This window comes from Chlorocebus sabaeus, chromosome 11, assembly GCF_047675955.1.
Source record: "Chlorocebus sabaeus isolate Y175 chromosome 11, mChlSab1.0.hap1, whole genome shotgun sequence".
Taxonomy (NCBI): domain Eukaryota; kingdom Metazoa; phylum Chordata; class Mammalia; order Primates; family Cercopithecidae; genus Chlorocebus; species Chlorocebus sabaeus.
In genome coordinates this window covers 78,515,084-78,538,119 of record NC_132914.1, presented here as the reverse complement: position 1 = coordinate 78,538,119, position 23,036 = coordinate 78,515,084, and the positions used below count along the sequence as shown (strand labels likewise).

Here is a 23,036-nt window from a genome sequence, read left to right as displayed (position 1 = left end):
TTTTCTACTCTACTCTGCTATGATAAAATAATAGCCAAGCAATGGAATTCATCCTGGTTACTGTACTTTTAAAGGCACATCATCAACCTGGAGGAAGGTTGGCGGGGAAAATTAGGGACATGTGGAGGATTGGAATCACGTTCAGAGAACATAAGTAGATGGTGTGTTTATTCTCTTTGCTGACCTACCAAGTAGCTGATCACAAAATTTGAAGAGCTGTTCTGTATAAGAGCTATCGTCTTTTTCATTGTTAAGTGAGGATACAAAACTAGAACCAAAGTATTAAAGTTGTACAAAATTATTCTTCATCTCAATGTAAGAAAGAACAGAGATGTCAGAATTCTATACAAAGTGGGCTGGCTTATGAGGTAGTGAGTTATTTGTCACTTAGAAATTGTTGAACAAAAGCTAGACAAATACTAGGAAGAGCTGTTGTGGAGAGGATCCAAGCATTGGAAAGATGATTGTAGTGGATGATCTTTAAGACCTACTTCAACCTTAGGAATCCTGAATCTATGAATCTTTAACATTTAAGTCTTTTCTCAGGCAACTCTTCTTTATACCACTCATACACCTTAAAATATTTACCGTGAAAAGGAATTTCTACTTTTAAGATTACAGACTTCTAGAGCTATATGCCTAAAGATTCTAGAAGATATGTGAGGATCATGTAGTTGTCCACATTCTATACTTGTAACAATGAGATGATTTCAGAAGGCAGAGCAGCTACTTAGTGAGAGAGCTGAGAGTGAATCCTGGCTCCTACCTCCAGGTTTGATGTTCAGGAAAGGAGACTCTCGGGACTATTTCAATCAAAAAATACTTCACTGAGTTCCTATCCCTGTGGAACATGTGTGGGTACATAAAGAAATTTAAAATATGATTATTTACTTCAGGAAGTATATAACATCTTGAAGACATCCCATATAAATGAATAATTAAGAACTCAAGGCAACAGTAAAAAAATACATCACACAGAAACATTTTAATTTTCTAATACAAGATACAGACAGAATGTTTGCAGAGAGTTCTGGGTTAATTTTTCTCTCTCTGTATATGTTTGATTCCACTAGGATCATCTAAATGCAGTGTTCCTACGTATTTGAAAAGGTGTCAAGGTAGAGTTTCAAACAGGACTTATCTTTGAGAAGAATATTGAAACTATGTGAAAGAGTAAGCTCCATAGAGAATGTCATAGAAATGGTGCTTTTTGTAGTTAAATAGGAAGTTGGTACTGACTGGGGTCAGAAGTGTGATATCAAATTATGAAGCAAAGGAAATGATTAGGACTGAAGCTCAAGTTACCTAGTCACAGAGGGATTGAAACTGCAGAGATTGGGAGGCAGCATCTTGAAGCAGAACCAACCACAGAAATAAGATGATCTGAGTTCCAGGGTCAAGCATCCAAGCAGAAGTGAGAGTTAAGGATTAGAGCAAACAGGCTCTATTCTCCAGAGGCAGTTTGTCAGCTGAGAAAAAATGATGATAGTATATGGAGAAGAAACAGAAATATGAAAACATTTGCTATTTCTGGGGAAATTATCTGCTCCATACCATCTTAACATACTCATTCGTTTGCCACCTGGGAAACACCAACTCTCTGGAGTCTTCAGAGAGCTCTACTAATAATTACTATGAAGAAAAAAGAACACACATGACCAACTAAGCTGATGTCAATAGTGAATGGTTAGGATAAAGAAGAGGCTATTAACAGGCATTGCAAAAGATGAAACAAATCTAAGACAAAGAGATGTTCAAGACAAAGGAGTGATCAAATAGAGCCAAAACAACAAAACTGTGAAAAAAATAATGAAAACAGAAAAATATGTTAACTTTGAATAAGCAGAATTCCCAATTACATATGTAAAAACACATATATCATTAGGTTAAGGCTACTTTAGCAAGTTTCCTTTAAATGCATATGAAAAGCATTATACACATTTCAAAGAGCTTTCTTTGCCTGCTAAATTGCAATTCTTTTATGGTTATCTGCCAGTTTGTATTATAATTGTCTGAACTCATTGACCTACTATAATAAGCTTAATAAAAAAGTAATTTCACAGTGACAAAAATGGCTTCAGCAGTATACCAGCATCATTTCACAAGTACAGTCATGCACTGTTTAATGATAAGGAAACATTCTAAAAGATGCATCCCTTAGGAGATTTTGTTGTACAAACCTAAATAATATAACCTACTATGTACCCAGGCTGTATGAGATAGCCACCTACACACCTAGACTATAAGTATAGCCTGTTGCTATAAAAACTCTACAATATATGACTGTACTGAACACCGTAGGCAATCGTAACACAATGGTTAAGTATTTGTGTACCTAAACATTAAAGGTACAGTAAAAATATGCTCTTATAATTTTATGGGAACACTGTCATAAATGCAGCCCATCATTAACGGAAAGGTCTTTATGTGGCACATGACTGTATTTTTCTACATCTAAAATTTGGATGTCCGTGCTGGCTTTTAGGCCAAAATTTAGATTGTTCCTTGATGTTAAGGAACCAATAGTTACAATGTAAATTCCACAAAGTATCAATTAGAAATGACTCATGCTCTGCATAGTGAAAGGGTCTTTCTTTAAATAAAGTAGTATTTCGCTCCAATTATGATTGTATTTATTACATACCCTTTATGAGCCAGTCACTGTGTCTAAATACAGTCTCCAGATAGGTAACAGACTAAAAGATGTTGAACAATTAAGTAACAATTTATACATTCAAATGTGTTTAAATACAAACCACGTGCTTTTGATTAACGATGAAGACAGGTCTAATGAAAGAAAGAGGAAGCCAGCTATCATCAGCAGATTGTATTAAAGTTAGAGCTCTCTTTTTCACACAATGACAGAGACCTCTGCTGGACAAATGGAGGGACAGAGGCTTTGCAATATGGGTTTTCAAGCAATTTTTACGGACTTGTATCTCAAGGGCCAATATGAAATAAGTTATTTTGAATGGAATTTAAGGACTGGGAAATGTGGAGATATTTATCTTTGTTGGCCTAAATAACAGATACAGATGCTCTCTAAAAGAAAAGATGTTTATTTAGGAATAGAGCATTGCGATAAGAGTATGTATGTCATAGTAAACTATAAACTATGTGTACATTCAGGGAAGGAAAGGAAGACAAAGATTTTTAAAGGCAAAAAATTAAGATTGTATAATTTTTTGAAACAATTATCTTTGACTACTCAAATTAATAACAAGGGTGCCACCAATCAGAGGTTGGACAGGCAATTGCCAGACAGATATCCCTATAAAAATATTTTTTGCATAGGATTGCAATGACCTTTGTGCAAGGTTGTGGCTTTCGTAGGGTCTTTTGTTGTTGTTGTTGTTGTTGTTGTTGTTGTTGTTGCTATCATGCATGGGAGCATGAGAACTCTCTGTTCATGGCCTTCACTGGCTCTATGTGCCAGGATTTTCTTTTCCATTTTGGTTCTAACAACTTTCACACCTTCACAATCCAAATGAATAGATAATCTCCAACTAGTTCCATCTATAGATCTGGGCATGTGAGTCTCCTTCCTGAGCTCTGCAGCCCTGAGCCTTCACGAGCCCTACATTTTGTAGCATCTTCCTTGAAAAATTTTAAGAACTCCTGTAATGTCTGGGGTAGTTTGAGGCTGGCAGTGCCATCTGGGCAAGGCACCCCCAGCCAAGAACTGGACCTGGGGTCTAATCGCTGGAAGCATCAAAATGTTCTTAGTTACTATTCAGACACTGGGACCAGCAGGGAAGTAGTGCCATCTGGACATGCTGCCCGATCCAGCCAAACAGCAGGGGCCTGGGTCCCTGTTTCTCGCCTTCAGGGTTTTCATTGACACTCTACCCCATGCATGTACTCGACCAGATGCCTTAGGGAGCCTAGTGACTCGCATCTATGGAGTCATCCTGAACCAGTGATCTGACCCTGTTTTCAAGAGGGTGGTCTGGCAATTGGATCCCTCGCTCCCACTGGCAAGAATGGTATTGTATGAGATTGAATTAGTAGATTGTTGTCCCACTGATTTTTTAGTGGTTCAAAACTGTTTACATAGGAAGAGGGGCTGGCAAAAAAAAAAAAAAAAAAAAAAAAAAAATTCCTTGACTGTGTGTGTCACACACTAGGAATGGTCTTGCCCTCAACAAATCCAAGTCCTCAAAGGTCTCAGAAGTAAACGTGCCTGAGTCATAGCCAAGAAAACTTATTTGAGGGCAAGGATGCTGCCTTGCTCACACGCAAGCCCTAGGCGGACCCTGACAAGGTGATAAACAATTTATTATGTAAGTAGTCCACTGAATCATGGAACTCAAACCTTCAAGCCCAAGCACTTCAGGCCATGAAAGGGGTGGAGTTCATTGTGTTCTTTCCACATAGTTTCCTAATAGACCTCCTGAAGAATGAGTAACCCCTAGCTTCCACACACCAGTTTCTCTCTGTTTCTCCTCTGAGGCACTTGTCATTTTGAGAATGACAAGCTAGGCCAGGCCTGGTGGCTCACATCTGTAATCCCAATGCTTTGGGAGGGAAGTCAAAGGATCCCTTGAGGACAGCAGTTCAAGACCTACCTAGGCAACATAGCAAGACCTCATCTCTACAAAAAGTGGAAAAACTAGCCAGGCATGGTAGCACACATCTATAGTCCCAGGGACTCGGGAGGAGGATAGGTTGAGTCCAGCAGTTTGAGGCTGCAGTGAGCTCTGATGGTGCCTCTGCACCCCAGCCTGGGACAGACTGAGACCCTGCAAAAAGAAAAAAAAGAAAAAAGAAGCTACAGATCCTCTTCTTAATGAAGGAGGTTTAGAATTCCTGTCCCCTGTCCAGTGTGTGCCAATCATAGTACCCCCAAAAATGCACTCTCCTTCAACATACACAAACATTTACATTCCTTCTATGGATGTACTGTATCCAGGTAGAAACTCTGGTATATAGTGCTGGCCAACATTAATATAATATAAGCCACAAATGTGAACCACGTATGTAATTTTAAATTTTCTGGTAACTACATTAAGAAAAGTCAAAAGGGATAGGTGGGATTAATTTTAATCCTACATTTTATTTAACCCAATATAGAAACAATATTCTCATTTCAACACATGATCACTTAAAATTTGTTAATTACATGTATTTTTTCTACCACGTTTTCAAAACCTGGTGTGTATTTTACACTTATAGTACATCACTTGGATTAGGCATATTTCGAGAGCTTAATAGTCACATGTAGTGAGTGAATAAAATATTGGTATAGATAAATAGATATTTCTGAAGTTCACATAGCCATATGAGCCCACTGATGCCTGGATAAGAATGAGACAGACTCTCACTGGATTCAGATAATCATCTATAGAGTAAAAGATTTAGCAAACTGGTTTTGCTAAGGTCACCCTTACCGGTTAGTTGATAAAGTATGTACAAAGATAAACATGAGATGAGTGAGGCAGCTAGGTCAATTCTATGAAAAAATGTCCTCCTTCAGAAGTGTTTTTATTGGGCTGAAAATATGCACTTGCTGGGACTTTTCTCCTGGTTAAGTACACTGTCCTGAATGTGATGCTTAAAAATAACTTTACTTACAATGGCCTTACGTCTCATTTGTATTTGGCATTTTTTGCGCAGGATGTATTTCCAGTAATCTATCAAATGCTTTGAAAACAAGACACTAGATTTTGAAATACTCCCAGTATTTCTAAGTTCTTCATGCTTTTTATTTTTATGTTTATTTACGAGAAAATAAAATATCTAGATTTAGCTCACAAAATATTCCTACATTTTTCTTTGCTTTTATTTCAAGTTTTATTATTTAAAAATGTGATTTTTTTCTATTAAAATTTTGGGTGTATGAATACATTTAAATCATAATTTAAATGTTCTTGTATTTCTCAGAGGAATAAAAACCTGATTCATCCAACCACCTGGTGGCTGAAAATGTTTCACTGTTTATTGAAAATGTCTGCCTCATCAATCTCTATGTCCCCATATGGACCATTCAAGAATGTTATAACTTTTAAATGACTCATTCATTTTCATTTACATTTCAAGAGAACATTTTTATTATTATTTGAAGACTCTGAGTAATAATTTATTGATATACAGTAAGGGAAATATACAGATGAGACAAATAAAATGAAAATATGCACTCACTGTACATAATGGAAACTTTCCCATTTCAAAGTGTTTCCCAAGACTACTTTAGTCACCAGAGGAAAACTTTCCTAATCCATACCAAGAAGAGAAATCTTTCATAATAAAAAAAGATTTAAGTACCTGCATTCATTAAACATGTGCATAATAAGTAAAACAAATTTTGGCCCTCAAACTCCACATCTCTGAATTAGATCTAGACAGCAATAAACGTGTTCTTAATTAAAGGAGACTTTTAAAAAATTATACAATTCAGTAAGACAGTTATCAGGAATGAGATTAATTTATTTATATCAATGTTCAAAAGTTAATATTATCCAGTACTATAAATTATTTGTTAAAATAAGTTGTTAAAAATAGTAACATCAACATTTGCTGCTGGCGCCTTGGTAAGATATTTTACTCTGCTAAAGAGAAACCATATCTTGGTCAAGTCCTGCAAATGTTAAGTAAGGAAGTGCTCACTACAATGAGAGAAGAGCAAAAGTTGTCTTCGATAGTCTTATTTGCCGATATAGTGATGAAATTTCTTGCATAGTCTTTGTAAGAGTTTGTATTAGCTTAAATCTTTCTATGTAATCTTGACCTTAACTGGAGTTTAAATTTCTTTTATAAAAAAAATTATATACCTTAACCCATTTAAAAATAGTGAGCATTTTCATTTAGTTTGACTTCAGAACATAGGGAGTAAGTCCATATTTTTCAATTACGATAGATAATTTATGAATTAATTTTGTAAGTTTAGAAATCCTGTAATATCTGTTTAAAATACATCATACTTTTCTTTCTTCCTCTTTTTATTACAAAGTTATATGAGGTATACATATTATATATTGACACTAAATGAGAATTTATGACCTACTGGGTAATAGCTATTTTTATCAAACTCTTTTGAAGAAATTTAGAATTTTTTCAAAAAATATTATGAAGTTTCTAAAACAACACAAGAACCTTCTCAGAACACATCAAGTTATGGAAGTAAGAGGATATTGGAGTCAGCCAGTAGAGCAGAACAAATTTCCTGGAGCAGTCTATGAAGAGCTCTTAAAAGTCAGCAAAAGCCTCTCCATTCTTTCAACTTGTAATGGAAAACATATACTTGAGTTCCTACCCAATTGACTATCATTTATCCCATTATATGTGAAATATTGCAAATACTTCACGTGTTGAAAAAATAAACAAATATCACACACTGTGTAGATATTTGTACTTATTTTCCATAGGAAAAGTATAAAAACAGACCTTAAGACTTGAGGACAGTATATTCAAGTGTCTGTCAGTGTACAGGCCACATTCATTATGTTGCCACTGGGTGCAACAAATTGTATCCCCGTAGGTACTGTTTGTTTTCATTTTCTCAGTGTATGTTTATGTATGTACCCATGCCATTTTATGCATGTTAGGTTAGTAATATAAGGAACATTTTAAAATGTGATACTAAACAGTTGCTCAACTAAACGTTTAACAACCTGACTTCAGAATTGACACAACCTATCCAACATAATCTGAATACTTAGTTACTTCTCTTCACAGGAGGCTTTATGGAGACTGAAGCTGCAGCTCAGGAGTCCCTGGGGTTAGGCAAACTCGGAACTCAAGCTGAGAAGGATCGAAGACTGAAGAAAAAGTAGGTTTGGGGATTTTTTCCCCTCTTTTTCTAACTTTTACTAATTCTTTATTATTATTTATAGGGAATTAAAAAGAGAGTGGTTGGAAACAAAAGAACTATATTGAAGCCAGTGTTGGCCTGTGGTGGAAATAAGCAGTTTCTTCAGTGTAACCATCCATGGATGTGTTTCAAAATCCTTAAAAGTAATGCAAAACTCTATTGATGGTAAAAATTATACCTGATTGGTATGATAAAATGAGATTATACCATCTACCTTTGTTTTCTCTCGTGGCAATTATAAGTATCTACTCTTTGAAATGGAGTAAAGGAGAAACATGTCTCTGACTGATTGAATATAAACTTATTTTAGACTCAGAGCAGATTGTTTTGCATCTGTCAGGAAATTGATAGTGTATCTTTTCATTCATATATAATATGGAACATTTAAATGACTTGCAACATTGGCAAATTTTGAGTTGCAGCAGCTGTTGGAAAGCAAGTAGGTCCCGAAATAACATTTTAAAAATACATAGTAACATTTTCATTGACAAAATGGCACCTTTAGGACATGTTCTTTAAATGTAAATCAATTTCTCTTTATTCCAGAATCTATTGGTTAATTATTTCTTTTCCTTCTTCTCAAATATTTCTTACATTGTGTTTTTAGTTTTCACATTTTCCTTCTTTCCTATGAAAGAATATTCACTGCTTTCATCATGGTTTTGTAACAGATAGGCTCTTAGGACTATACTATACAGGCTAATCAATTGACTTCATATTTTGCTTTCTCACTTGCTTTGTAAATGTTTACTAATAATGGGGAAGTATATACTTACAAGTTGCCGAACAACTCACTAACCTAATTGTTTATTAGTTTGCTAATTACTAAAAATTATGTACATATATCCCAGTTCAGTAGGAACATTGTCCAGAAAAAATGACCTTGAGAACATCATTATTTCTACAATACAATCAAATGCTCAGCCATAATCAATAATGTATATTTATTCTTTAGTTACTGATCACTCAAAAATATGTTTAAATATTATCATAATCTGTTTCAAATGTCTTAATTTTGTTTAGTCCTACCAGTTAGTGATATACTCTATTTCATAACTATTTATTGAGAAAAACATTCTTCTAAAAAATACTTTCCTCTGTTAATTTTTTTAAAATGTTGGCAGTTGATTTCAAGTCTAAAAATATATAAATGATCAAAACCCAGCCTGACTAATGGAAACAGTTTATTTCCCTTAAAAGTTAATTCTCATTTCTCCCAGAGAAATACTTAACTAAGAATGGCAATCTGAACAGCTTTCACAATTGCATATAAGTCTGATACCGAGGCAGTGCACTGCATACTTTATTAGTTGTTGATGGAACCAACTGGAATATTTTTTTTTAAATAGCTACTAAAGATAAACATTTCAATTTAAAATAACATATTTAAAGTTTAACTATTATTAACCTTATACACTGTTGGGTTGATTTGATAATAATTTTATGGATTCATTTCTCAACTACTAAGTACCCTCACAGTCCGAAAAAATACTAGTTCTTCCCTTAAATATCTTACCATGCTTGACTTTGGGTTTTATTTTGCAACATGTATTGGCAAAATGTAACTGTAAAATGTATTACGTAGAATACTTGTTTTAATATTAAGAAGCATATTAAGAACATTCTATAAGGCAAAAATGGCTAACATTTCTTAGTACAGTTATTCCCCATGGATTAATGGTATTTAGGTTCAAATGGATTTAACAAGGCAAGTCAGAGATAATTAATGAAAGCACAAAAGTATTTCCCTTATTATTGATTATCCCATAGCAATAACTCTATGAGCATAGATATGCAACCAGTGTTCAAAGACTTATATGAATAATTGTTAACACCTATTCGGAACTTTCATGGCACTGTGGCTTGATTTCTGGATTACCAGAGAGTACATTGTCTTCACATAATGAGTTTTATTAGAGATAGACAATTTACTTTTAAATTATGTGGTTTCAAACTTTATTTGTATTGAATTTTATGTTGTTAATTATTAATATTATTAAATGTTGACAGCTTATTCTTGAATTTTTCCAAGTGTTTAAAATTTCATTTAAACAATTCCAATTTTCTTTCTTTTTAAAGAAACCATATCCTCTTTCAGTGCACTTTGATGAGTTATGCTCTTTTCTGTGTTCAAATTTCATGTCTGCTAGTCTTCTATCAAGATGAAAAATAATTTTAAGTACATTTAAAAAATAAATAAATAAAAACAATAAATAAAGCAACATTTTTCATAATGTTGAACACTATAGATTGTATGTACACAGTTGCAACCTGTGTTATCCTATCAGTTGTTTCTAAATTCTATCCACTGGACCAGCAAAATGGTATTTCCAGGGCTTAGTACTTAACACAGCTATGCTCACTATCCCATAATTCATAGCAGAGATTCAGTAGTCTTTGTGAGGATAGCCAGAACTAGACAATATCTTATTTTCAAATTTGCTAGGATAGCAGCTATTTAGAATTGACAGTCTGTAACTTTTAATTTAATTGGGAGAAATCTCTAGAGGAGTTAATTATGGTACATTTTTTAAAAAGCCATATGGGGGAGTTACTTTCAGAGAGCAGCATTTAAGACATTCCAAATTCTTGCAAAGTTCAGAAATTTGTAACTTGGCAGTCCTAAACAAAGGTTTAATTTGAGGCACACTTACCATCCAGTAAATTTAACACACATAGGTTACAACAACTTACAAGATTTGTGTTCCTACTTTAATTCTCCTTTTTCTTTGCTTTCTGGTCCAGGCATTAGTTTTGCTTATATTTCTCTCTATTGTCTTATTATGAGAAATAAGAAATCAACAACATTGAATCTACTAAACCACCCACTAGTCATGAAAATCTTGTCTTGTCCATCTTTACCTTCCTGGGTATTATTAAACAATTGCTGTTGTTTCATCAGAGTAACATGTAACTTCGGCCTAAAGTCAATCTATTGTTGGTCTGCCTAGTTTGCCTTTACTTTGCCTCATCTTTGCTGTACTTTTCTTTAAATCATCAATTCCATAAATTTCTCTAGCAGGTTTATGTAGAGTATAGTTAACCTATAATAATTGTGTCAAACTAAAACTCAGCTAGTAATTCTTGGAATGCTTCACAGTCATTTTCTTGGTTTTTACCCTTTAAAAACTGAGCAGTTTCTCTGTAGGCTCCTGACATTTAAGGGTGAGTCACTTATTCTCAATATATAGTCTCAGTATTAACATTATAATTCTTCATAGTTTATTCAGTGTGGACTTCCTGTAGGGATGCCATGACTCTCTGAGATCTTATCCATCACTCTCTGTTCGATTTCTTTGAACTCCAGGCTCCTTTTTTATTTAATAAAAACGTCTTCTCTTTTACTGTTACATTTAGAACAACCAGACCTGAAAATTTCACTCCTTTTCTTTTATACCTTTCACCCTCATATTAAGAATGTATTTCCCATTGTTAGCTCTCCAGCCTATGTTTTAGCCTAAAAGCTTCTTGTTCAGGAAGGCCGATTAAAGCCAACCACAAAGGCCAGTAATGGTGACTCATGCCTGTAATCCCAGCACTTTGGGAGGGTGAGGTGGGAGAATTGCTCAAGCCTAGGTGTTTGAGACTCAGCCTGGGCAACAGGGTGAGACCCCATTTCTACGAAAAAGTAAAAATACATGAGACAGGCATGATGGCATGTGCATGTCCTAAGGCTGAGACAGGAGGATTGCTTGAGCACATGAATTCGAGGTTATAGTGAGCTACAATCACACTGTATGGAATGATAGATGATCCCTTAAGACTTAAAGCCTACATGTGCCAGCCCCCTAAAAAAACCTGTGTTTCTGAATGAGGTCCAACTCAACAAATTGTACTTAGAGACTATATTTGGGTATTTTAGGGCACAATAAATAGAATCTCTCTTCTTTGCCTAAGTTCAGAATTTATTTGTTGACTGACAAAACTGTCAATTAGAAATCAAACTGTCAGCTATATTTCCAATAAAGCTGGCTTAGGTAAATCGTGGGGGGAAAACAAAAAGCATAACTGGAAACCCCAAATAGTTAAATCCACCTAACACAGAAAGACCTGGTTAATCACAGACTTTCAACTTGCACAGGTATAAGCACCACATAATATTAAAAATAGCATTTATAGTACTATAATTTGATAAATCTGTTATTTTAGAATCAAGAACTAAGAGGTTACAAGGGAATTAATAAAATTTAATGTCATCAACATTCTTGCTTAAGTAAGTTTTGAATCATCAGTGTTAATTATATTTTTATTATATATCTCATTACATTTCTTAATTTTCTCCCCTGGAATATATTTAGTTTCCAGTTTCACATGTCAGCATCTCTAGAAATGTGATAATAGGGCAAGTGGCAAATTCCTTGAGTCATTAGAGACCTGAAAATATATTTTACACTTAACATCAGTTGATAATTTCCCAAAATATAGAACTATTGGTTAAAAATAATTTGTCCTCAGAACTTCGAAGTTACGGCTCTTCTTGCTTCTAGTTATGGCTAATGATCAATTGATTGCCATTCTTTTGTATATAGCATGTAGGATTTCTTTTTCCTCTCTCTCTCTGACAGTTTTTTAAATTTACTTTTGCTTTATCTTTGGTATTCAGAAATGCCATAAGTATGTGTCTATTCAAATGTTTTGTTTCATTTTTCTACTTTATACTTTCAAACTGAAGACTTGTTAGGCTGAACTATTTGACATCTGTTACTCCAGAGGATTCACATTTCTACACTCAACTTTGATTCCAAGAAGCTTAGTCTTACACAGACTGCTGAGATTAAAGATGAGGATGTCTGTTTCAATAGTAATTCACCTCTCTAATTCTCAAGACAATTCTGAACAGGCAGTGAACATATTAAAATTGACAGAATATCCACTGAATAGTTATTTGTCTCCAGCAATATATCTGATGAAATATTTAGCTTAATTCTTTATCTGATAATGTTTTCTCTTGCCCTTAACATTATATAATTTTTTTGGTACAGGATATATCCATGCTGAAATTTTCTCTATTTTTGTAACTTAAGTTGAAAGATATCATACGAATGTTAATATACTGACTAACATCATTTTCAATCTTTAGTTACAATATAGATAGTATATTATTATATGTTAGACTTTTATATGTATTCTGAATGGATAACACTGCTAAAGGAAAATAGATTTCATATGCGAATTAATTTTTCAATATCATTAAAATGAAATTAACACCCCGATTCAACTATCAGCAGCATCCTCTCCCGAGAAGCAGTTTATCCTTGGAGCAAAGCAGTCACACTTAATCACTACCAATAAATCTTTATGCTAGAATATCAAAGACATAAAAGTGAAGCTCTATAGATTTACTTAATGTATTCCCATCACAATCCTGAGGGTCTCCTCAGTGTGTAATCTTTAATGTGTTTTGAGACTGCACTTTTAATCATTAGCGTTTGGCAGGTTCAGAGTGTACATATCTGTAAGCAAAACATATGTCATGGAAAATATTTATATGTAAAGGTATCACAGAAACTCACAACATTCTTTCATTTAATACATTTTTGTTAAGTGCCTATATGCCAAATTAAATTTATAAATGAACTGTATTCCAGAACTTAATTTGTAAGATGTGTTAGAAGCTCTGAGTACATATTCCCATCTAAGTATTCTATATACACAGAAAGTAAAAGTCTGTGCTTCCCCCACAAAAATTTGTTTTGTAGGCATGCAGTAGGAACTGTCTCTGGGTAGATAAAGCAAAAAGGAGGGTTCACCTGCATGATATTAGATTATCTCACAGATTACAGAAACAACAGATTCCAGAGGCAATAGAGTCAAGATATTCCCAAAATTTTGACAATAAGATATCATGAGAGATTTTTCCAGCCTTGTCACAAACACATATATTCTCCTTCATCCCATTCCAAAAATAAAATCCTTAGATGAAATCCTTTTAAGGCCTAGTTTGGAACAGGTATTTGTGCTTGGATCAGTTTGTTTATTTTAGTCGGGGGTTTATTTAGTACAGACACAATTACTGCGGGAAAATTCCTGGGCAACTAATTCAACGAATATAATAATGTATAACATTTTAGAACCTAAACCCAATGCTTTCAAAATTTCTCTGGGAAAATGTGTCCCAGTTTCCTACTTGGAACTCCAGAAGCCTCTCTCCTCTGTTTTCACTAAAATAGAGCTGCTGTTGGCTTTGCCATGTGATCATGCATAGCCCTGCCTAGCTCCAACCAAGGACAATTATAAGAATTCCCTGAACGTAAGTAATAATAATATCCAAAGCATAAGGGTCAAAATGCACTGAAATTTGTTAGTAAAAAGAAAGCTAATGGAAACCAAAGTGCTCTCTTTTAGATATATTTAGATATATTGATCTATTTAGAGGAAGGAAAACAGCACAAAAGGAATAGAGTTGCTGTTTTGAACCAGCAGTGCAATGTTAATATATCACAAAGAGTAGAGCAGAAGCCCTCTGCTGTCTCCATCATTTCTGCCAGGAGAAACATTTTTGATCTGGAAAGAGTAAAATAAAAATTAGTAAATGAAAATTAAAATCAAGACAGTTACATATACTAGAAGATAATGTCATTTTCTAAATAAATTCATATCATTTATCTTAATTGATGTAAATCCTGGATTAATATTAATAGAACATGAAAATGATAATTTTTCATTCTTTTCCTCAGTATGTCCCAAGAAATGTTTTAAATTACTGATATTTGAATTACCTAGTTCTGTTCTTCAAAGAGCTTGTAGAGAGATGGACATGAAAACTAATTATTGCATTTAAGTATTTCAGGGTTCATGATCACTTTTTAAAGTCTTTGTACAGAGTATGAGAAAAGTGTCAGAAACCCAAAGGCACCCTAATATTCTTATTTACAAGACATTCTCCCAGCTAAAGACAAATAACCAAAGGGGCTTCACAAATGAATTGATGAGGACTAAGTGAAAAAGAAGGTGGCATAACCCAGCACTTTCACACATGATTTAAGTAAGAACATCAGATTTGGCAAATTACAAAGCTAGAAGGCATAGCTCAGTTTTTAGATAAAGAATATGCTTAAGGATGATTTTTACAGAGGCATCCAAATCTGACAAGATGAAATTTTATAGGGGAATTTTTATACTCCTGCAGCCAACTTCAGGACTATACTTACTGATTTCTTCTATAGGGGAACATATATAATTTACCTGTAGCTCCTACGAAAAAAGTTTCTACAAGGTAGGCAAATGAGCAATGCCTGACAAATAATTTAATGTTTTTCAATATCCGTAAAAGCAGTAACAGGGTCAAAATTCTATGCATTTGCCAGATTGTAGCCGGGTATTGTGTTCATTTCTGGAAAATATACTTAAAGTAGATGTATTAAAACCAGCATATGTTCAGAGGAACATGACCATCCTAGTGAGATGACACAAAGCCATGTCTTCAAAGACTGGTAGAAATAGGAATATGTGGTATATACAGAACAAAGATATAGACGCTGCCAAGAGAATGAACAACCAAACGTGTTCTTTATGGCCTTGTGATAAGACCTTGGGCCAGAAGTCAGGGGTTACTACAGATAAATTGAGCTGACTGTAAGAGAATTATTAACAATCACAAAGGTAGGAAGAAAAAATTGACCACCTGGAAAGGGAGTTGTTCACTGTAATTATGTCTAATATAGACCTGACAGGCATATGTACATAATAGGATTATGGAGGATTCACCTTTTGGCTGAGAATTTGTGCTACATGCTTTTTAAATTGTCCCTGCCCTGAGATTCTGTGATCCTCTATAAAATTCAGAGGAGAACTGAACAGAGGAGGATCTTTGAATTTTTAACATATAGACGCTGGCATATTATAAGTATTTAAAATGCATTTCCCAAATAATTGAATGCATATACAGAAGCTGGGCAAAGAAAGAACTCTAGGATAAAGAAGAAAACCTGAAAAAATATAATAGGAGTTAGGGCAGTGATTTCTACCCGGATGACCAAACCTGAAACCTGGGCTTCCTCTTTGCTCCTGTTCTTCCTTGTCCTAATTCTTCCTCTGCACACGTCCATGTACTATTACCAAATCTAGTTAATTGCATTTTTATAAACCTCTCAAATCTGTTGATTTTCTTCTCTCCAGCTCAAGCCATCATACTACAATAGTCTTTCTACTTTTAGTCTTGCCTTCCTGTAATCCATTATTCACGCTTCAGCTAAAGAGACCTATCTAAATCTTATTTTGTAGCTGCCTAAAACCCCTGAATCACTCCCTCACAGCCCTAGAATTAGTTTCAAATGGCTTTATGTAGTCCATAAATCCCTACATTATCTGCTCCCTGTGTATCTCACCAGCTTTATCTCTCTCTGTTTCCCATCTTCCCATCTTGCACTTCATGGTCTTGATATGCCTATTATCTATTTTTTTTTTGTTGTTCCTGATTACTCTTATCTCCTTCTGTGCATATATTCTGCTCCATATTTTCCTCATCCTTTGCATGCTAACGATGTTATCTATTTTATATGTAATATCTACATAATAATCACATTGATTAGTTATAATGTGCTAGGCAATGCACTGTTCTATGCATTTTACATCCATTATCTCTAATATTTTTCACAAAACTTTTAATGTAAAAACTGCTATTTTCTTCTATGCATCAAGAAATATAGCTTTCCAGGCACTGTGTTATACAAAAATGTAGATCTCCAGAGCCCAGTTTTCCTTGGAATTATTTAGTGTCTAAGAATAGGGCTTTGATTTAAAGAATATGTAGTCCAATCTCAACTGCACCTAGAATATCCTATATAACTTTTAATGGTCCAAATAGGGAGCGAATGAAGAATTCCCCAGTTTCTTTGTACTCTGGAAAGGGTAGCACATTTTTTTTCCTCTAGAGAATAATTAGTTTCTTATCTGCCGCTACCCTATCCTTCAAAATGAGCAACAAATGTATTCAAACCAAACATGCTTTTAAAGAGTGGGGGTGGGGAGGATTTCAAAACAGAAGATGTAGATGCTTTATAAAATGGATTTTTTCTGATATAATTCACCACACATAATATTCCAGTGTTTGATATAACATATAATCATACTCATGTTCCCTAATAAATAAGCCATGTAAAGAATTTAAATGTGTGCTTGAATCAATCTGAATTATTCATTCAAGTAAAACTTACAAGAGAGAGTCTAATAGCAAGAATAATTATGGCTTTTTAAATGAAAACAATCAAATTAAAGTACATTTAAATATAATGCTGACATCTTAATCTAGAATTTTCCACATTTGTTCCTGCTAATATAAAATCCTATATAAGCGTTGTATAGTATTTTTTATAAGATCTTTGGAAATTTAGTTTCTTCCCATAGTTATTTCAAATGAGCTATTCATGAACCGAATGTCTCTTGTCTCCACAATTCTAAGAAGGGCAGTAATTATGTATAATCTCTCTCTTGCCGGGATTTTACAGATAAAAAGTTCAATACAAAAAGACTTCATATATATATGAAGTGTGTGTGTGTATTAAGTATATTTTTGTACACACATACACAAGCATGAAATTGAATATCTTTAGTTCAGATTCTCCATAATTGAAATTTTAATTTGAGGCCTAACTGTATTGGGTTTGCTAGGCAGATGAATAATAAAATTCTTAGAGCGATAAAGATTTCTTAAACTCCTTTAAGTAGTCTCAAATGCTTTAGTTATTTGAAGTCAATATTAACTTAAAGAAAAGTTATTTTTAATGTGATGGTGAACCACACTTAAACTTCTGAACCATTTCTTTCATTTAGAAGAATCACTAGAAACATGCTTAAATATTTGTCTGTAAAGCCCCATCATCTGTCTTTAAGCAGGAATTTTAAGCAGTTCTTGACATCACCCTGGTATGCTCTGATATCCACATAGATCACCCATTCACAAACTAAACTTTTGGTTTTATAACTTGATTGCTTCCAATGTTGTTCACTACCCCAAGTCAGACACTCTTCATGGTACTATTCTGAATCTTGTCACCACCACAAATCATGCTTCTTTCAAACTTACCGATTCAAGTATTTCATTTCTTGCTAATCACAGTCTTTCCACCTTTGATCTTGCTTTATGAACTTTTTCTTCTATCATCTTTATTTAACCTCTATCCTTTACCAGTGCACTATCCCCTTTCTGTTTTCCCCTCTCTCCTTGTTTAGCTTAGATCATGTCCGTAATTTCAGCACCCTCAAAATTTGTTAAATTTCTTCACTCTACTTTCATTTGGTCACATCTACATGTATCAACCACACCCACAACGAGATTTTTTTTCTCCATGTGTACATTTTGGCACATCTGTGCTGTTGGAGAAAATTACAGCAGGGAAATTAGAAATAGTTTTATCGTGAAATTCAGCACTGCCTAGTAATCCCAAGAGTTTTATTTCATTAGTGTTGTTCTACTCTCTGCAACTCTTGTTAGAGACCTCCACTCTCCTCAAACTTGTATCTTCTGCTGATGAGTTCACATTCTAGCTTAAGGAGACAGAGAGACAGAGAGAGAGAAACCATCCAAGTGCCCTGAATTGCTTGATGCCAAATATATACTAACACTTGCCCCATGTGTCTTATTATAGAAAACTAGGCTATTCTCTTCTTACTCAGATCATCCCTTTCCATTTTCTTAGTCATTTTGTGCTGAATTCCCCCTTGCTTTCAACTTCTGCTCCTGTCTTTTTTTTCCCCACTAGCATTTAAACATTCTCAACTTTCACCTATTAAAAAATATTTATTTATTTTACTTTTCCATTTCAGTTACCAGCCATTAACTACTCAATTTGGTGTTAATAACTGATTTTAAAACATTTCTGAATTACTAACTTGAACCTTACAAAGCAAGAGTCAATTATATTCCAAACGTAAAACTCTTTTAATAAATTGTTTCTTATTTGAAGTTTTCAATCCAGAATTGACTAGTTTATAACAGGAGAAGGTCCATTCAATTGTAGGAGATCTGGAAGATCAAGGTGAGGAAACTGAAAAGTTGAAGGCTCTCATTTTGAAATATAAGACATATGTTTGCTGGTAATTTCTTCTTCTCCTGACTAGATATATGCTGATGTTGCCAAGGAAAACATAATGTCAATAATTGCATCTGATCTCATTCATTAGATGGTAACATAACCTATTTTTTCATGTTAATTAAAACTTACTTGCCTATTACTCACAATGGTCTTTAACTGAAGAATATTTATTCTTGACAGAATCTCTCTCACTATTAACATAGCCTTGACACTTCTGAAATGGAGAGAAAAATAATGAGACCATATGCTACTGTAAATAAATATCTGTAGGAAAGAATGCATCAATATTTACAATAAGAAAAATTAATCAGAAAAAACTTCTCTGCAAATATATATTACCTCCTATATGAAGTTTATAATATATTAGCACAAAATATGGGTCATTTATAACTATAGATTTTTGTCTTTTGCAGAACACATTTGTTTGAAAGTCATGAGGTGAAATTCTTAACATTCTAAAGTGATATAGCTGCTTGAAATTGTTCTTAACTTTATTTACTATGGAAGAGAAGAAAGTTCATAAAAACTATGAGAAATCAGATAATTTATATAAATTCATAAAAAAATAAATAAATTCATAACAAAATAATAGAAATTTGTACAATGCTTTTTGAGCAGTTAAATTTTTAAACTTGTGTTTAAATTTGTGTTTTCTGTTTATTTTTGTATTTTCTCATATTTTATATTTTAAGGTACTTATACTGATTAAGTTTTTTATTTTAAAAAATGATGAAGGACCATCTGATAAATATTACTGTTTCACTGCGTGCAAATTTAATCAACTTGTTTTATAGGAAAGTGATTCCTAGATAGCTAGTAGGCTCAGAAAGATTATGTTGTCCATGGTGATAACTAGTTCCAAATGCTTTTGGCAATTTTCTTGGAAAGCTGAGAAGTTGCCTATTTTTTCTGAACCCATCATAGAGTTCACAGGTATGTTGACAAGAAAACCATTTTAAACATCTAAAAATATATCCTTTTGGTTTTAATTTCATTTCTGTGGGGTGTATGATGTGAAAAATATGATAAATTTCTTGGGACAGTGTAATGCCAGTGTTTCTGAACATTTATGTTTTTGTTCATGTGAAAATTTAAGGAGCTTGCCACAGATGCTGTGGAGTTAAGGCCAAAAATAAGCATTTTTTTCAAAGTGCCAATTTAATAAAAAGTACGTGGTTTCTCTGAATGAATGCCTTGAGAGGAGGCACGTGCAGGGTGTTCCATTGCACATCAATCTTTTCTTTATAATAATTGTTCAATAAAAAAGGAGATGCTCTAACTTGCCTAATTTCTGACATAGGAATTTCTGCTTTCTATTTTGTTATATTGAACATATTTTATGAGTTGTAGTAACAATTTTATTTTTTAATAATTAGGCTATTATGCTTGTAATATATTTTTAAAACAATATTCTCATGGATTTTTGTTGAATTATTTAACTTCCATATTTTCTCAATGCCTCTGCTACATCCAGGGAGCAAGGGTTCTTCAAAAGCAATATATGTATCAATGTTGTTTTAGTGATGATTTCTGGTAATATTGGTGAACCAATATAGTTTATGGATTTTTCCAAAAAAACAACATTTATAAACACCTATTCAAATAATTAAATATTTCTACTATTGAAAAAGTCACAATAGGCACAAACTTGATGTTTATTTTGCCAGTAAAATAGAGGAGGAAGTAATGTGGCCACGGAAGAAGAGGAATAGAACACTTTTACACTTTCTCATGTTCTGATTACTAGCCATACATATTTACCAAAATAGTAATTATTATTACAGCATTGATTGGAATAATAAATTATGGATCTGGAATGGACTTTACGCATTTCTATTGCTAGGGATTATGATGAGGAAATTGAAGACCAGAATCTGCTAATAATTTTGACCAAATTGTGTATGAGAACTAGAATCTAGGTTTTCAGTTCATCAAACTAGGAAGGACTTTCTTCACTTCAAGTTGCTGCCTCTTCACATGTCTGCTGTTCTTTCTTCTTGGGCCTTAGCAGTCGGCTTATAAAAATAAAAATCCAAATGCCAATTAATAAGTTATTGTTTCTACTGGTAAAATAACATGGAAGTGGCCTGAGGTAAAGAATGTCCTTTACCAAGATTCCTTGATTTCCTCCTGGGATGTACTCGAGGCTGGGAAAATGTGGTCGTGCATGTTTCAGAGTGGCTCATACTCAAGACATAGACTTATTGGTCAACTATTAGAACTACCCTCAGCCCAGCCTGACTATGCTTTTGGACACAGTGAGTATGTGTGTCATGATGAAATACAAAATGGCACCGTGTCTTTCTCATACCTGAGCTTTCTCACATCTGAAATAATGCTCTTGTTTTATTCCATGGCTTTCTTTGGATTGAACTGTATCCATTAACATTTGTGTGCTTTTCTTTTCCATCCGTCCTTCTCCATCTCATGAAAAGCACATCTGGGTAAGTTGAATCACAATGGCTGCTGAACATGTTTATTTTCAGCACCATCTTTTTTTTTTTTTTTCAAAGTATTACTCTTTTGAGTTGTAACACAAGCTGCACTGCCTCTGACCTGAAATGAAAATCATGAAGTGTATTTATTTCCACACAGTAAAAAGGAATCATTGGTTCAGAGAAATGTTCATATTTAAATTAATTATGTGAGCTTTCGGGCACTTGTATTTCTTCCATTTTATTATATACATGTCAAAAACATTCTAGACTGCCTTCCCCCTAGTTTTCAAGTAATTCCCTGACGGGTCAATGTGGCAAGCAGCCAGGCTCAAGTCATACTTTCAGACCACTCAGGTACTACTGATTGTGCTGCCTGTCTGAATTGCCTGTACCTTTCTTAATGCTCCACCTGTGTTATGTTCAAGAGACAAAATTATTCATCAACGAATAGAACTGCACATATCCGAAAAGGGTTAAATGCTGTTCTTCCTGCAGAGCTTTTGCATATAGAGAGCCAAGAATAATCCTTGGTTTTGGTTGAATGTGTGTTGTTCCCATTGTTTCCTGTACTACTGGTTGATTTCTAAAGTTTTAAAAACCTGAATTACTCAGTTAATGGCTTCAAATTTTAAATCCTTCTCTTTGAACTAAAATTAGAGTATTTATCTATTCCTAGCACAAATTTGGCTTCAAAGTAAAAAAGTAAAATAAAATATGCATAATATTTAGATTGGTGTAGACTACTGCATTTGTAACATGGTGAGCTATTAAAACACTTTGGACTGAGAAGAAGGTATTGCTTTTAAATTTAAAGCAGTGTTATTTTCTATCAATAAAATGACTACAATGAGATACAATTATCCAGGAAACTATGAAAAGTATTGCTAGTTGGCTATACAAATATTTTGTATGCCAATATAAATTCATTTACTTTATAATATTACTTTATTAACTAGTAAGGTTTATATTATTTTTAATATAATGTTAAGTTTCAGTTGCCATTAACTAAATGATTTAGTGATGCAGTATTTGCTTCAGTTAGGATATTTTACAATACTGAGGAATTAAGGAAAGCTCTAGTAAGGTGTTCTTAACAATGCAAGGCAGGCTGTGGTTAGAGTACTAGTCAATGATGTTGGCCAAATGAATGTTGTAAACTCTTTTTGAAAATAACAAATGTCCTTGACATTGAGTTTTAAAGCAGAGTTTTCATGTCATCATGTAAATTCGGTCTTCTGTTTTCTAATGATTTTTAATTTTTCTGAGGAAAATAATTTCAAGAAATAAAACTTAATTCCCCGCATTCCTTATTGAATGAAATATTGAAAAACAATGAATGAATGATGCATTTTTATTAATGGACTATAAGAAACTGATATAATGGCCTTCATTCTAAAATTCAGTTTCTTATTATCTTGCACGTGCTCCTAGGACTTAAACATTTTAGGACCTCAACCTCATTTCCCTAGTACAATTACTAAAAGAGAGCTTTGAATAATATAATATCAGGGAAGATAGTACAACATAGTGAAGATGACATAAGAAGATGTGAGGAAAAAAGAATACTGACTTAGGAATCAGAAGATAGAGTTTAAGTTCCATCTCCCCCTGAGTGACTGAAATATTCTTTGTACTTACTAATATTATTATCTACTTATCTCCCACAACAGTATGAGAGAATATGTGTACCTTCAGAAGCATACAAACTATAAACTTCCAAACTGAGTAAAAGACGGTATAAAATTAGATGAAACA

The 23,036-nt window shown here is 33.7% G+C and overlaps 1 protein-coding gene across 20 annotated transcripts in view; it reads left to right on the top strand.

Moving 5' to 3' along the window:
* The window catches only part of PPFIA2 (PTPRF interacting protein alpha 2), a 508,377-nt gene that overhangs the window by 433,995 nt on the left and 51,346 nt on the right, over positions 1 to 23,036 (top strand). For 18 of the 20 annotated variants that reach the window (XM_008004129.3, XM_008004144.3, XM_073020972.1 and 15 more), the window contains one exon: positions 7,675 to 7,768. In XM_008004129.3, coding sequence (XP_008002320.1) covers positions 7,675 to 7,768 — 94 coding nt within the window. Of the gene's footprint in view, positions 1 to 7,674; positions 7,769 to 21,278; positions 21,288 to 23,036 lie in introns of all 20 variants that reach the window. The other 2 variants (XM_008004136.3, XM_037987608.2) reach the window with 1 other exon arrangement.